General features: G+C 40.4%; 1 protein-coding gene across 4 annotated transcripts in view; it reads right to left on the reverse strand.

Moving 5' to 3' along the window:
* The window catches only part of CEP126 (centrosomal protein 126), a 100,062-nt gene that overhangs the window by 19,139 nt on the left and 64,924 nt on the right, over positions 1-15,999 (reverse strand). For 3 of the 4 annotated variants that reach the window (XM_077769783.1, XM_077769792.1, XM_077769799.1), the window contains one exon: positions 1,530-1,642. In XM_077769783.1, the coding sequence (XP_077625909.1) occupies positions 1,530-1,642 (113 nt within the window). Of the gene's footprint in view, positions 1-1,529; positions 1,643-4,716; positions 5,211-15,999 lie in introns of those variants that run through there. The other variant, XM_077769806.1, reaches the window with a different exon arrangement.

Genomic DNA, 15,999 nt, shown 5'->3' on the forward strand with positions numbered 1-15,999 from the left:
CCTCAGGTAGGCTCTTTAGTTACAAAGCAAAACAAAAAACCAAAAATCAAAACAAAACAATAGGGATGAAAAAAATTAAACTTCAAAACTTGACTTTGATTCAGGAACTTGACCTATTCTAATGTTAAGACTCTGTAAGACGTTGAAACAGCACCGTGAGTGGAAGATGTGTGTGAAGGTCGGGGGCCAGGCTTCTGGAAAGAAAATCGAAAACAGTAAGACCGAGAGCAGAGGGAGAACAGAGGACAGAATAAGACCAAGAAAAAGAATTTAGAGAGGACACTAATCACGAGCACTTAAAATACTTTTTTTCTTGGTTAAAACAACTACACATTGCTTTCGAATTTAAAATATATTAATAAAAATGAAGAAAAAATTGTTCACCTGACAGATTTTGACATGTGTGGTGTGAACCCCGTGGGGGCTACAAAGGAAGGGGCATCACCGGATTTGTAATCGGGAAGCTGCGTCTGTGTATGAAGCGGTAAGTATATCGCGAGTGCGGCAGCTTCGTTTACACCGGACACACAACTACTTAACTATTCGTTAAGAATACTTCATGGTTGATTTTCTTCATATCAAAAATCTTATCCATATAAAAAATTAATAGTTCTTATACAAATAATAGAATCCTCAACTCATAATGCAGATATAAATTCTTTATAAGGCAATCTATTCCAGTTCTATTAAAAAATCAGAACTGCTATTTAAAGTAGAAATTCCAAGTGAAATGCTACTTACTCATCCATTTAGATGTTTTAATATTTTAAATTCAATCCTTGGATCACTTAGACCTTTAGACCTCTGTTTACTTTGCTCTCACAGAATTACCTCCACTAAAATTTAATTAATTTAATATTACTATTAAGCTTTTGACTTTGCTGAAGATCTCTATCTCAAACAGCCATATGAAACTCCTTATTCATTCGTTGTTGACTGTTAGTAGGAACAGATCTGTTATGAACTCAATGTGCCCTACAGAAAGCCTCAGTGGGAAGAGTCTTTTAATATACTATACCCCTAACAGCATCATTATCTGATGAGAAATGTACACTTTACCCTATTTTCCTTATGCCACGTCTTCCAGGAAGCTCAGATCCAAAGAGGATATTTGAACACGTGAAACTAGATTAGTCTTTATAATTAATATATTTACTTCCTCTACCCAGGGCTCTACTTTACTTTTTTTTTTCTTTTTTAATGTATATTTAAAAGCTTTGTTGTGAACAACATGTATGTATTCCAGAGGAGACTACAAATAACAAAACAAAAGGATGATGGTGATTTGTTAAAGTTGGTTTAAAAGCTTCATTAGTAATTGATCATATAGGCAAATTAGAATATTAGGCAAAGTCTAATACAATAAGTTCCCAGCACCGATTCCTGGGCTGTCTCATAATGACTTTGGCTATACTATTATTTATGTTGTGGTCCACAGTTTACAGCAAAACCATGGTCCTTTGAGAACATTCTGTTTTCCAAGCAATTTTTCACTAGAGAATAGATATTTTTACTAACATCGTACTCACATTCATTTGCTCATTGTACTTCTGTCCCACAGATCCAGAGTTTTGCCTTTTCTGTTCTAAAAGACGTCTCTGCTTATTTTCAACAATTCGTTTTCTTCTTACAATAGCAGAATCTTAAAACAAATACCAGCAAAATGTCAAAATTTACGAGTACAGAGTACATACGCACAAATGTCTGAGTTACCTTCAAACATCACAGAAAACACCAAGTTTCACTCACGTAGTCAGAAGACTCTTATTGAGCTCCTGCTGTATGTACTGTGCGTGGCTCGGCTACAATAATGAACTAAACAAAACCTCTGCTTCTGAGGAGTTTCTAGCTTAGACCAGTGACCTCTGAAGTGTGGTGCTGGAACACCAGGGGGATGTGTGCAACAGATCACTGCTGTGCAGGAAGAATCTACTAGAATTTCAATGTATGTATGTATGTATGTAAAGATTGTTTATTTATTTTTGAAGGAGAGAGAGACAGAATGTGAGCAGGGGAGGGGTAGAGAGAGATAGAGAAACAACCTGAAGACAGGCTCCAGGCTCTGAGCTGTCAGCACAGAGCCCGACATGAGGCTTGAACTCACTAATTGAGAAATCATGACCTGAGCTGAAGCCGGATGCTTAAATGACTGAGCCACCCAGGCATCCCCAAAATTCCAAATTAAACATATGATCTGAAAATCAGAAATTAAACTTTACTATGGTAACATATCATTGCCAGTGGCGCCCCTGTCAGTTTGCATGGTTTGTAGATGGTCATATACCACACAGAGTAAAACAGAGCTCTCCTGGGGGAGAAGGCAGGTTCCCCACGTGACAGCTTGACACCAGTATCATCCATTAGTGCTCTCTCACTTCCTGTAGTGGAACTAAGTTGTAATGTGTGCCCTGGTAAGTGGATTTGTCCCTATCTCCTGGCGTCTGAATGAGTCCTCACAAAATGGGAGAGTCTAAAAAAAGACTTTTGTAGGCTTCCATCATATGTGTGATATTTTACTATATAAGGTGAGTGGCGGGTGTATGGATATTTCTTCTTATTCTATGCTTTTATATGTCTAATCAAAAACATATTCTTAGGGACATCTGAGTGGCTCAGTGGGTTGAGCATCTGACTCAATTTTGGCTCAGGTCATGATCTCATGGTTCCTGGGATTGGGCCCGTGTTGCACTCTGTGTTGACAGTGCAGAAGCTGCTTGGGATTCCCTCTCTCTCTCCCTCACATACTCATGCTCTCTCTCCCTCTCTCTCAAAATAAAACAACCACAACCACAACCACAACCACAAAACATTCTGAGAGAGGATAGGCAGGCAAACCAAGAAAGAGACTAGTATTAGGTGAGTATTTATAATTGTCCAGGCATTGTTCTAAGGGTTGCAGGCACTATTATCATGACTATTTTCACAGATAAATTAGGCACAGGAAAGGAAAAGTAGCTTTCCTAAGGTCACAAAGTCAGTGAAGGGCAAAGTTGAATTTACCTCCAAGCAGTCTCTAAAGTCTAAATTCTAGCTCTTACCTTCTATGTTAGTAACTTTCATTCTGATTTGACTGTGTCTCACAGAATCCAGGATGCACATACAGTTCTTTGAAACATACTTACCTTTGTAATATAGGATGCCTTCTGGTAGTTTCTATTCTAGAACATTCTGATCTAAAATTATATTTCATTAAAAAAATTCTGATCACCACTCATTGAGTTCATAATCCATTAATACATCACATCCTATATTTCTCTGTTATTGCTCTGTTATTATTTTTATTCCCACTCACATGGGTAAGCTAAATGCTAAATATGCAAAGCTAGGTATGCTAAATGCTATAGTTTCTAGTGAGATCATCTGGGCATCAATACGAGTTTCTATACTGTTTCCTATGCTTAAAAGTGTCTTTCTCTAAATCTTGGAAAGTCCCTATCTTTCCATTTTTGAAGAGTTTAAAAAATGCTTTAAATGAAGGGTGCTTGGGTGGATCAGTGGGTTAAAAAACTGACTCCTGATTTGGACTCACAGTCATGGGATTGAGCCCCATGTCAGTCTCCTCACTGACTGTGGAGCCTGCTTGGTGCTGACTCTCTCTCTCTCTCTCTCTCTCTCTCTCTCCCCACCCTGGTTGTGCTCTCTCTCAAATAAAAATGAAATAAAAAATACTTTAAATGAAAATTTCCTTGGCCACATGACTCCTTTATGAAGAATTTTTCCTTTGCTTCAGCCTGTTTGTAAATCTCTTGGAGTCAAGATTTGCCTACACTTTTGTACTCTGTTGATTTCTAGCATAATTATTTGTTTTTGAGCTTTATTATTCTTTGTGTAGATGTTCAGTTTTGTGGATTGTAAATTAGTGATCCCAGGGACAGATAGAGTATATGCTTAAAACTATTTATGAATGGTTCTATTCACATGTATGCAGTTAAATATTACATAATAATTAATATAATAACTGAGAACCTTGGGATATTTGCAAAAAAATATAGTTTGCATTGGCACATCTGGCCAAATTTCTAGTCTCATATGAAAATTCTTTTTTTTTTTTTTAAATTTTTAAAATGCTTTTATTTATTTCTAGGAGAGAGAGAGAGAGACAGCATGAGCAGGAGAGTGTCAGAGAGAGGGAGACACAGACTCCGAAACAGGCTCCAGGCTCTGAGCTGGCAGTCAGCACAGAGCCCGACGCGAGGCTCGAACCCAGGAACCGTGAGATCATGACCCAAGCGAAAGTCGGATGCTCAACCGACTAAGCCACCCAGGCGCCCCTAGTCTCACATGAAAATTCTATGTGTAAGAGTTTTACTACCAAAACTCAAAGCTACTAAGCATTAATTATTACATATTTAAAATGTATAGTATTCTTAAGTATAAACACAGAATGATAGCTTTGGAAGAGCTCGTGGAAATCCACAGCCCAAACATTCACTCAGATCTGACTTTTTTGTGGGAAGACAGGGCGCCGATGGCTTAGTAATGGGGAGGCCCCCCCACCCCACAGTGGTGGTGGTTTTAACTCAAACTTTTCCTTGCACTGAGCTGAAAACATCCTTGCAATTTTTACCCTTCATTTAGTTGTTTTCTTTTTCTTTCATATAATAACCTTCAATAATATACACAGCTACAATGTCTCTTAAGCTGGTGTTCTTTTATTGTTCTTCAGATCCAACCCCTCCTTCCAGAGGGGTCACCCCGGTTTGTTTATACAGCCAGCAAAATATACAGACAAAATACAAAATAATGTTGAGGGCAGCAGTACTTCTGAAGATGGGTTTATTGTTGCCTCAAATTATATTACATTTTTAACAGCTATAGGAAACTCTTTTGGGGTGGGGGTTCTCTTTTAATGAACAATGTCAAGACAGAGATCTTTTTCTTGGAACTATAATAAAAAAATCTGTAAAAAAAACTAATTACATACAAACAAGGTGCAAAGGAAGAGGCCACATTTAACTGAACTTTTATTCATCAAGAAGAATGAAAGTACAAATCACAAGCTGGCAGAAAATTGATGCCACAAGCTGGCATAAAATGACACAGAATCCTGGAGTATATGCAGAACTCGATCACTAAGGAAAAACCGCAGGAGCAGGTATCTCGCAGGAGAGGAAAGGCAGACGCTACAAAAACACAGGACAGCGCCCCCTTCATTCGTAACCTGGGCAGTGCGAGTTGTTCTAAGTAGACATTCTGTCTCACCCACAAGACTGAAAAAAGTAACAAGTCTGACCGTCAGTTTTGATGAACACAGAAAGAAAAGGTGACTTTCATATATGGCTCCAGAAGATAAACTGGCACCGAGTGAAGTGAAAAATAAACATAACCTGTGACCCAGCCACATGTGTGCCAGCAGACATACCAAACTCTTCTCAGAAGCATTACTGATTCAAGCAACAAACTGGAAGCAATCCCGAAGCCCAAGGACAGAAGAATGAAGACCATCTGCACATTCATATAATGAAAAGTAATAATTCATATAATGAAAAGTAACACGAATCAAGTATAGCTAAACTAATAATAATGAATCTAAAAAATAAAATTTGAAAATAGCAAATCACAGAATGTAGATGAAATGGCTTCATTTATATAAATTACAGAACTAGGCAAAACTAAGTATGTTGAGATAAATTTATATGTGGTAAAATGATAAAGAAAAGCATGGAAGGGAGGTGCTGGGGTGGCTCAGTCGGTTCAGCGTCCAATCATCATCAGGTCATCAGGTCATGATCTCACAGTTCGTGAGTTCAAGCACCTCATTGGGCTCTGTTGCTGACAGCTCAGAGCCTGGAGCCTGCTTCAGATTCTGTGTCTCCCTCTCTACCTGCCCCTTCCCTGCTTACCCTCTCCCTCTCTCAAAAATAAACAAACAAACAAAAAAAAGCGTGGAACAATTAACACTGTCCTATATGGTGGTCTCATCTGTAAGAGGAAGGAGACACAGCTGGGAAGGGGTATATGAGATCTCAGCAATACCAGTACGTTTCTGTTTCCAAAACTGGGTAGTGGGTACAGAGTTCTTCTTTTATTATTAATCTTTACTTTGTTCTTCTATATATTTCTTTTTTATATATTTCGGAGATATATTTCACAATAAAAAACTTTAAAAAGTACATTGCAAAAACACTTTACAGTTATCTCTGCTAAACTCTACTACTTTGGTTTATCATTTCAGTTAGAAAAGATGATGTGAACCTCAACTCCATCTTCTATTTTATTAATGACTTCCTTTGTTACTGTATTTCTACAAATTGTATTGATCAATGTACTTAAAAAAAAAACTACCAGGGCACCTGGGTGGCTGAGTTGGCTGGGCCTCTGACTTTGGCTCAGGTCATGATCTCATGGTTCATGGATTCGAGCCCCATGTTGGGCTCTGTGCTGACAGCTCAGAGCCTAGAGGCTGCTTTGGATTCTGTGTCTCCCTCTCTCTCTGCCAATCCCCTCTCTCAAAAATAAATAAACATTAAAAACATTTTTTAATGTATATCACTGAAAAAACTGTGGTCATTCAGTTCTAAAAAGTTAGGTAAATTAATTTCTATTTTCTGAGACTTCTAGGGAAGATCTCAGGGCAGGGGGACCTGAGGTGCACCTCGCTAGTCCCCCGGATACAACTAATGAACGTTCACATCAGCAGCAATAACTCAGAAAATGACCTGAAGACAGGTGGGAGTCTCTCTACAGTTGACTGTGGAGAAGAGGCCACATGGGGGAGGGCAGGAAGGGCAGAGATGCGTGGGGAGCTAAACGGGACAGCCAGGTGCCCCTGGGAGGGAGGGACTCATGGGCTCAGACGGGGAGAGAAACAGACACGTACCGGGGGACCCCACAAGTGGAAAATAAGTCCCTATATTTTTGGCTTTGAAAACCTAATGGGCCAAATTTGTGAGTTCTTACAATCAGTGGGCTCAGATAGCTGGGAAGGTGAGAGGGAATGGAGCCCCCACCCTTAAAGAGACAGTGTAGGTATCGATTTGAAAAACACTGGGGCACAGGCTGGAGACTGGTTTACTCATCTCAGGGCTTGCGCTGAGGGGATCACTGGGGTCCCCTGCCCTCAGCATAAACACAGGGCCACATGCAAGAACTAGCACAGGGCCAACACTCACTACCTAACTCGCTCACATAGTGCCCTGTGCCTTGCCTACTGTGGACCCACCCCTTCCAGCCAGGCCCTGGCTCCAGGCCTCCTCCCTCAGCAGACTCTGCAAACCTTCCTAGCACCCCACGTCCTGCCCTGTCCTAGGGATCCAGCCCCTCCAGCCCGGGTCCCCTTCTGCAGAGCAGTGGTGCAGACCTAGTTAACCCTGCCTGCCCTGCCTCTGTGTTCTCCTGCCGTCCAGTCCCTGCAGTAGATGAGCTCTTGGCTGGAGCGCATCTAAACCTGGTCGCAAGCCTGACGGTGTGCAAGCAGCCTCGACAAGGGCCAGCGCTACTCCAAAGTGAGTCCTGCCCCAGGGGCAGGGAAGACGGCCGCACACACCAGTCCCTCTTGGCCCGGCAGTGGGCTGGGGGCAGACCTCTGGTCTGACTGCAGGCCCTGGGCACCAACAAAACTTCTCAGGGAACAACACAGAGAAAGTCTGGTGCTACTGCAGCTCTGGCAAACACCTGCTCTGACTCGACTCACACCCAAGATGGCCCCAGACTGGCCCACAAACAACCCAGGGACAAAACCCTGCCTACAACAGGCAAAGACAGCCCGTGCAGACAACTGGAGTGACAGCAAAAGTGGCTCGGCCTCAACAGCAGGACGCACACATCACATAGAGGAGTCGCCCCTGAAGTGCCAGGTTCTGGGGAAGAGGGGACACTGCGTTGCAGGACACGACAGGTCCTCTCCTTCAGGAGGACACTACTTTCAAGAGCAGGAGATGTAGGTGACTTTTCTAACACACAGAGACAGACACACCATTAGAGAAAAAGAGGAGACAGAGGACTATGTTCTAAATGGAAAACAGGACAGAATCACAGTATGAGACCCAAGCAAAACAGAGATAAGTAATGTTTTTGATAGATAATGTAAAGTAATGGTCCTAAAGATACTAATGGGACTTGAGCAAAGAGTGGAAGGCATTAGTAAGACCCTTAACAAAAAGATAGAAAATATTTTTAAAAAGCCAATCCATGAAGAATTGAATGAAATTAAAAATGTACTAGATGGAAAAAATAGTAGAGGAAGCAGAAGAATGAATTAGCAACCTGAAGGACAGGGCAATGGAAAGCAATCAAAATGAACAAGAGAGAGAAAAAACAATAAATGAAAATAGACTCAGGAAACTCAATGACACTATCAAGCATAATACCACTTGTATTATAGGGATCTCAGGAAGAGGAGAGAAAAGGAGACAGAAAATTTATTTCAAGAATCTAATAGTTGATTTCAATACCCAAACCTGAGAAGGGAAAATGAAATCTAGATCCAAGAGGCACAGAGAGACCCCAACAAAATCAACCCAAGGAGGTTCACACCAAGACACATATAAATTAAAATGGCAAAAAGTAGAGACAGAATTTTAAAAACAGCAAGAGAAAAGAAAACAGTTACATACATGGGCAATCCCATAAGGCTATCAGTTGATTTTTCAGCAGAAACTTGGCAGGCTAGAAAGGAGTGGCAGGGTATATTCAAAGTGCTGAAAGGAAAAAACCTGCAACCAACAATACTCTATCCAGCAAGGCTATTATTCAGAATAGAAGGAGAGATAACAAGTTTTCCAGACAAACAAAAGTTAAAGGAATTCATCACTACTAAACCAGCCCTACAAGAAAACGTTACAGGAGACTCTTTGAGCAGAAAGGAAATACCCTAAGTAGGAGTAAGCAAAATAGGAAGCAGGACAGCAATAAAAATGAGTATATCTGTAAAAAAAATCACTCACAGTTTTCTCAAAATAAAAGGATGTAAAGTATGACACCATATAGCTAAAACGTGGAGGGCAGAGGAGTAAAAAAAAAAAAAAAGCGTTAAAAATTAAGTGACCATCAGCTCAATATAGACTGCTATATGCAGAATTTGTTAGATATAAACCTAATGGTAACCACAAATCATAAACTAGTAATAGAAATACAAAAAATTAAGAGAAAGGAACCCAAATATATCACTAAAAAAACAAAACAAAACAAACCCACAGCAAACTGAGAGAAGACAGCAAGAAAAGAACACAGAAGAACTACAAAAACAACCTTAAAACAATTAACAAATGGCAGTAACTACATACCTATCAATAATTACTTTGAGTGTAAATGGACTAAATGCTCCAATCAAAATAAACAGGGTGACAGAGTGGATTAAAAAAAAAAAAAGGACCCATCTATATACTGCCTGCAAGATACTCTTTTCAGACCTAAAGACACCTGCGGATTGAAAGTGAAGGGATGCAAAAGCATTTGCCATACAAATGCAAGTGAAAAGAAAGCTGGGAGTAGCAATACTTTTATGGACAAACTAGACTTTAAAACAGAGGCTGTACAAGAGACAAAGAGGGACATTGTATAATCATAAAGGAAACAATGCAATAAGAAGATATAACAATTGTAAATATTTATGCACCCAACATGGCATCACCCCCACACATAAAACAGTTAATAACATACATAAAGGAACTAATTGATAGTATTACAATAATCATAGGGAACTTTAAAACCCCACTTACACTAATGAATACATCATCCAAACAGAAAATCACAAGGAAATAGTGGCTTTAAATGCACATTGGACCAATGGGATTTAACAGATATATTCAGAACATTCCATCCTAAAGCATTCCATGCTAAAACAGCAAAATACACATTCTTTTCAAGTGCATGTGGAACATTCTCCAGAATAGATAACATATTAGGCCACAAAACAAATCTCAACAAATTAAAAAAGACTGAAGTGGTATCATGCACCTTTTCTGACCACAACCCTATGAAATTAGAAATCAATCAGAAGAAAAAATTTGGAAGGAACAAAAATAATAAACAGTGAATGTGTCAGCCGAGAAATCAAAGAGGAAATAAAAAAGTTACATGGAGACTGATGAAAATAAAAACACAACAATCCAAAACCTTTGGGATGCAGCAAAAGTGGTTTTAAGAGAGAAGTTTATAGCAATACAGGCCTACCTTAAGAAGCAACCAAAATCTCAAATAAACAAACTACCTTTACACCTAAAGGAGCTAGAAAAAGAACAAACCCCCAAACAGCAGAATGAAGGAAATAATAAATATTAGAGCAGAAATAAATGATATATAAACAATCAAAACAAGAGGACAGATAAATGAAACCAGGAGTTGATTCTTTGGAAAAATCAGTAAATTTGATAAACCTCTAGCCAGGCTCATAAATTAAAAAAAAAAAAAAAAAGGAAAAGAAGACTCAAATAACCAAAGTCAGAAATGGAAGAGGAGAAATAACAATGGACACCACAGAAATACAAATGATTGCAGAATAGTATGAAAAAGGATATGCCAATAAATTGGACAGCTCAAAAGAAATGGATAAATTCCTAGAAACATATAACCTAGCAAAATTGAAGCAGGAACAAGTAGAAAGTTTGAGCAGACAAATTATCAGCAATGAAATGGAATCAGTAATCAGAAAACTCTCAACAAAGAAAATATCCAGGACTAGATGCCTTCACAAATGAATTTTCCAAACATTTAAAGAAGAATTAATAGCTATTCTTCTCAAATTATTCCAAAAAGTAAAAGAGGAAGGAAAACTTCCAAATTCATTCTATGAGGCCAGCATTACCCTGATACCAATACCAAATAGGGATACTACAAAAAAGAGAACTACAGGCCAGTATCTTTAATGAACACAGATGCAGAAACCCTCAACCAAATAGTATTAGCAAACGGAATCCAATAATACATTAAAAAAATCATTCACCATGATCAAGTGGGATTTATTCCCAGGATGCAAGGTGGCTCAATATTCTCAAATCAATCCCTGTGATATATCACCATCACAAGAGAAAAGATAGAAACCATATGATCGTCTCAAAAGATGCAGAAAAAGCACTTGGCAAAGTACAACATGCATTCAAAATAAAAATCCTCAATAAAGTAGATTTGGAGGGAATACACCTCCACATAATAAAGGCCATGTATGAACAATCCACAGCTAACATCACACTCAATGATGAAAAACAGAGATTTTCCCCTAAGGTCAGGAACTCAAGAAAAGGGCACCCACTTTCACCACTTTTATTCCACAGAGTATTGGAAGCTCTAGTCACAGTAATTAGACAAGAAAAAGAAGTAAAAGGCATCCAAAGTGGTAAGGAAGAAGTAATATTTTCAGTATTTACAGATGACATTCTAAGGTCACAGGATACAAAATCAAAAACAGAAATCTACTGCATTTCTAATAATGAAGCAGCAGAAAGAGAAACGAAGAAAAAAATCCTATTTACAATTACATCAAAAAGAATAAAAAAAATCTAGGAACAAATATAACCAAGGAGGTCAAAGACTTGTACTCTGAAAGCTGTAAAACATTGATGAAAGAAACTGAAGACAACACAAATGAATGGAAAGATATTCCAAGGGTCATGTATTGGAAGAACAAATAATGTTAAGATGTCCATATTATCCAAAGGAATCTACAGATACAATGCAATCACTATCAAAATACCAACAGCATTTTTTCAAAGAACTAGAACAATCATAAAATGGGTATGAAACGACAAAGAGCCCAGAATGGCCAAAACATTCTTGTAAAAGAAAAACAAAGCTGGAAGCATCACAATCTCAGATTTCAAGATACACTAGAAAGCCATAGCAATCACAAGAGTATGGTACTTGCACAAAAATAGATACATAGATTAATGGAACAGACTAGACACCCCAGAAATGAACCCACAATTAGATGGTCAGTTAATCTTTGACAGAGTAGGCAAGAATATGCAATGGCAAAAAGTCCCTTCAGCAAATGATGTTAGGAAAAATGGACAGCTCCATGCAAAAGACTGAAACTGGACCAGATCTTACACCACAGACAAAAAGAGATTCAAACTGGATTAAAGATCTAAATGTAAGACCTGAAATCATAAAAATCCTAGAAGATAATACAGGGAGTAATTTCTCTGACATTGGCTGTAGCAATATTTTTCTAGATGTATCTCCTGAGACAAGGGAAACAAAAGCAAAAATAAACTATTAGGACTACATCAAAATGAAAGCTTCTGCATAGCACAGGAAACCATCAACAAAACTAAAAGACAACCTATCGAATGGGACAAGATATTAGAAAATGACTATTCAATAAAAGGTTATCATCTAAAAAATATAAAGAACTGATATAACTCAATACCCAAAAACAAATAATCCAACTAAAAAATGGGCAGAAGACATGAACAGACATTTCTCCAAAGAAGACCTACAGATGGCCAACAGAACACACACATGAAAAGATGCTCAACATCACTCATCAAGAAAATGCAAATGAAAACCATAATGAGATATCACCTCACACCTCAGAATAGCTACAATCAAAACCACAAGAAATAACAGGTGGTGGTGAGGATGTGGAGAAAAAGGAACCCTTTTTCACTGCTGGTGGGAATGCAAACTGGTGCAGCCACTGTGGAAAACAGTATGGAGGCTCCTCAAAAAGTTAAAAATAGAACTGGCATGATCAAATAATTCACTACTGAGTATTTACCCAAAGAATGTGAAAACAGTACTTTGAAAATATATATGCGCTATGTTTCCTGCAGCGTTATTTGCAACAGCCAAATTATGGAAGCAGCCCAAGTGTCCATTGATAGATGAATGGATAAAGAAGATGTGAGATAGAAACACACACACACACACACACACACACACACACACTGAATATTATTCAGCCATAATAAAATAAAATCTTGCCCTTTGCAACCACATGGGTGGATCTAGAGAGTATTAAGCGAAGCAAAATAAGTCAGACAAAGACATATATCATATGATCTTGCTTATATGTGGAATTTAAGATACAAACAAAGAAAAAAAGTGACAAACCAAAAGCAGACTCTTAAGTATAGAAGAAACTGGTGGTTACCAGAGGGGAGGTGGTGGGTCAGAGGATGGGTGAAATAGGTGAAATACCCCACTTACTGTGGGGCACCTGGGTGGCTCAGTTGGTTAAGCATCCAATTTCAGCTCAGGTCATGATCTGGAGGTTCAAGAGTTCCAGCCCCGCGACGGGCTCTGTGCTGACGGCTTGAAGCCTGGAGCAGTTTCATATTCTGTGTCTCCCTCTCTCTCTGCCCCTCCTCCACTCACGGTCTGTGTCTCTCCCTCTCAAAAATAAATACACATTAGGGAGGGGCAAGATGGTGGAGAAGTAGGGAGCTCCGTGCATTGCACTTGCCCCCATATCTCACACGGAAAAGATCTGAAGCCATAGGAAACCTTACAGAACCCAAGAGACTGGGAGAGAAAGGACGCAGATCCACTGAGAAAGCCTCTAAAACATGAGTGCGAACTGGGGAAGATAAAATCGGGCCGGGATCAGAGACTGGAGGGATGGGGGCGATCCCCCTCTGCGGGGAGTGAGAGGGGAAAGAGAGGGGCCGAAACTACTCAAGACACGGTCCCTGTCACTGGGGAACAGAAAAACCTCCGCTCGGGGCACAGAGGGACCGTGTGCGCTAAATCCCTGCGCACCAGGTCCCCGCGCGCCAACTCGTCCCGGAGCGGCCGCGCGCCCCAGCTCCTCTGTGCTCCGGGCCGGCTGGACCCCCGGAGGAACTGCGCGCGTAGCGGGCATCCGCGCCCCTGGCTGGCTGGACCCCTAGAGGGAAGGCGAAGGGCTTAAATCTGGGAGATTTGCCCGCGAGTTCGTGTTTCGGGTGACGAGACACAGAGGGACCCGGTTTCCCTCTCCAGCGGGCCTGGCGCGCCCCCCAGGCTCACCCCCGTCCGTGCGCGCCATCCCGACCTGGAGGAGAAGGGAGCAGCCATCCGGCTCCGCCCCCAGAGCTCGCCAGGGGGCCTGGAACTGCCCCGAGGGGATCGCCTGGGAGGTTGGGTCTCCGGCAATTTCAGCGGGGCGCGCAGACTGGGATTTGGAAACTAGGCCTGGCCTGGGTTAAAGAGCGTGACCCACTTTGGCTGCGCCCCCGGCACGGGGAGTTTATACGCACAAAAAAGCAAGGTGCAGGGCTTGGTTCGAGAAGGGACTGGAGTGCCGTCCCTCCCCTCCCCACACCCGCCGAGGCAGAGCTCCCGCCTGAGGCAGTGGGTCACGCCGCGCCCACCCCTGCCTGAGAGCTGCCCGCCTCCCTTTTTTTTTTTTTTATTTGTTGGGGTTTTTTTCTTTTTCTTTTTTCCCTGAACACTGACCTGATTGACTCTGGTCACCGGCTTGCTTAAACAGTCACATTTAGTCCATTCTGTAGACGTAAATTCTACATGTACCGTCCTTTTCATCTCTGTCTCTCAGGAGTAATTAGACTATATAGTTTCTCTGGATAACACCGGCGTCCTTCTCTCCCCTCTCCAACCATATTCCACCCNAATAAATACAGATTTAAAAAAAGGAGAGTATACTTAACATAATTAACACTGAGTAATGTATGGAATGGCTGAACCACTATACAGTGTACTTGAAACTAACAACACTGTAGGTTAACTATACTGGAATTCAAATTAAAAATACAATAAAAATTAATTTTTGGTTTTCAAGCTTCATTGACATGCTACTGCTATATGAATCATGTAAGTTTAAGGTATACAATTTGATGGTTAGACACACATATATTGCAAAATGATTACAATAAGGTTAGTTAAAAGTTCCATAGGGTTATTTTTTTAAGACATTTTTTTCTTAAAGGTTTTTTTTTTTTTTTGAGAGAGAGAAAGAGGCAGAAACAGTAGAGAGGCCAAGCAGGCTCTGTGCTATCAGTGCAGAGCCCCACGGAGGGCTTGAACCCATGAAGTGTTCCAAAATGAGGAGTTGGACACTTAACCAACTGAGCCACCCAGGCACCCTGAGCTGTGTGTGTGTGTTTGTTTGTTTGTTTAAACAAGCATAATAGGTAAGTAGTTAAGAGCACAGATGCTAGAGATAGAATGCCTGATTTTAATCCTGGCTGTGCCATTTAGCCTAACAATGTCCCTTACGTAAGTTATTAGTTATAAAAGGTTCCTCTTTTATAAAATGGGAGTTGTATTATTTACCTCATAGAGTTATTGAGAGAATTAAGTTTGTTTCCATATGTAAAGTGCTTGGAATAGTGACCGCCACACTATCTAATTCTTACCTAGAATAATTTGCTTCAGGGTCTCTGATTAAATTTCTGATCTCATGAAAACAAGATGTACTGTAAGGTAAGAACACTGGGGCTCTAATACAAAATCCTGGCTCTCAGAGTAAAGTCAGCTACAGAAAAGAAAACCTTAAGAAAATTGTAAGAGAAAAACATTTACAGTGGTGTGTCACAGACATTCAGTGAGCCTGTGCAGTTCAAATCTGTGTTGTTCAAGGTGAAGTGAAATTTAACTTTAGCAGATATGAGAGTTTCTAGGTGTGTCACATCTTTACCAACACTTAGTATTAGATCTTATTTTTTTTTAATTTTTACTTTTTGTGGGGGAGAGACAAGTCGGGGAAGGGCAGAGAGAGGGGTACAGAGGATCTGAAGCAGGCTCTTCACTGAGAGGCTGACAGCAGCAACCCTGATGTGGGGCTCGAACTCACAAACCATGAGGTAATGACCTGAGCTGAAGTTGGGCACTCAACCGACTGAGCCACCCAGATGCCCCAGTATTGATCTTTTTAATGTCAGCCATGTTGCTGTATGTAGTTGTACCTAATTGTTTTAATGTGAATTTTCCTGAGGACTGAACCCGAGATCTTGTCATGTTTATTGACCCTTTGGCTATTATCCTATATGAAAAACATATTATTATTATTATTTTGAGAGAGAGAGAGAATGCACAGGGGAGGGGCAGAGAGGAAGAGAGGGGCAGGGGAGAAGGGGAGGGAGAGGGAGAGAGGGAGAAGGAAGGACAGGAAGGGGG

Source organism: Crocuta crocuta, unplaced genomic scaffold, assembly GCF_008692635.1.
Source record: "Crocuta crocuta isolate KB4526 unplaced genomic scaffold, BGI_CrCroc_1.0 scaffold80, whole genome shotgun sequence".
In the NCBI taxonomy this organism is placed as follows: Eukaryota; Metazoa; Chordata; class Mammalia; order Carnivora; family Hyaenidae; genus Crocuta; species Crocuta crocuta.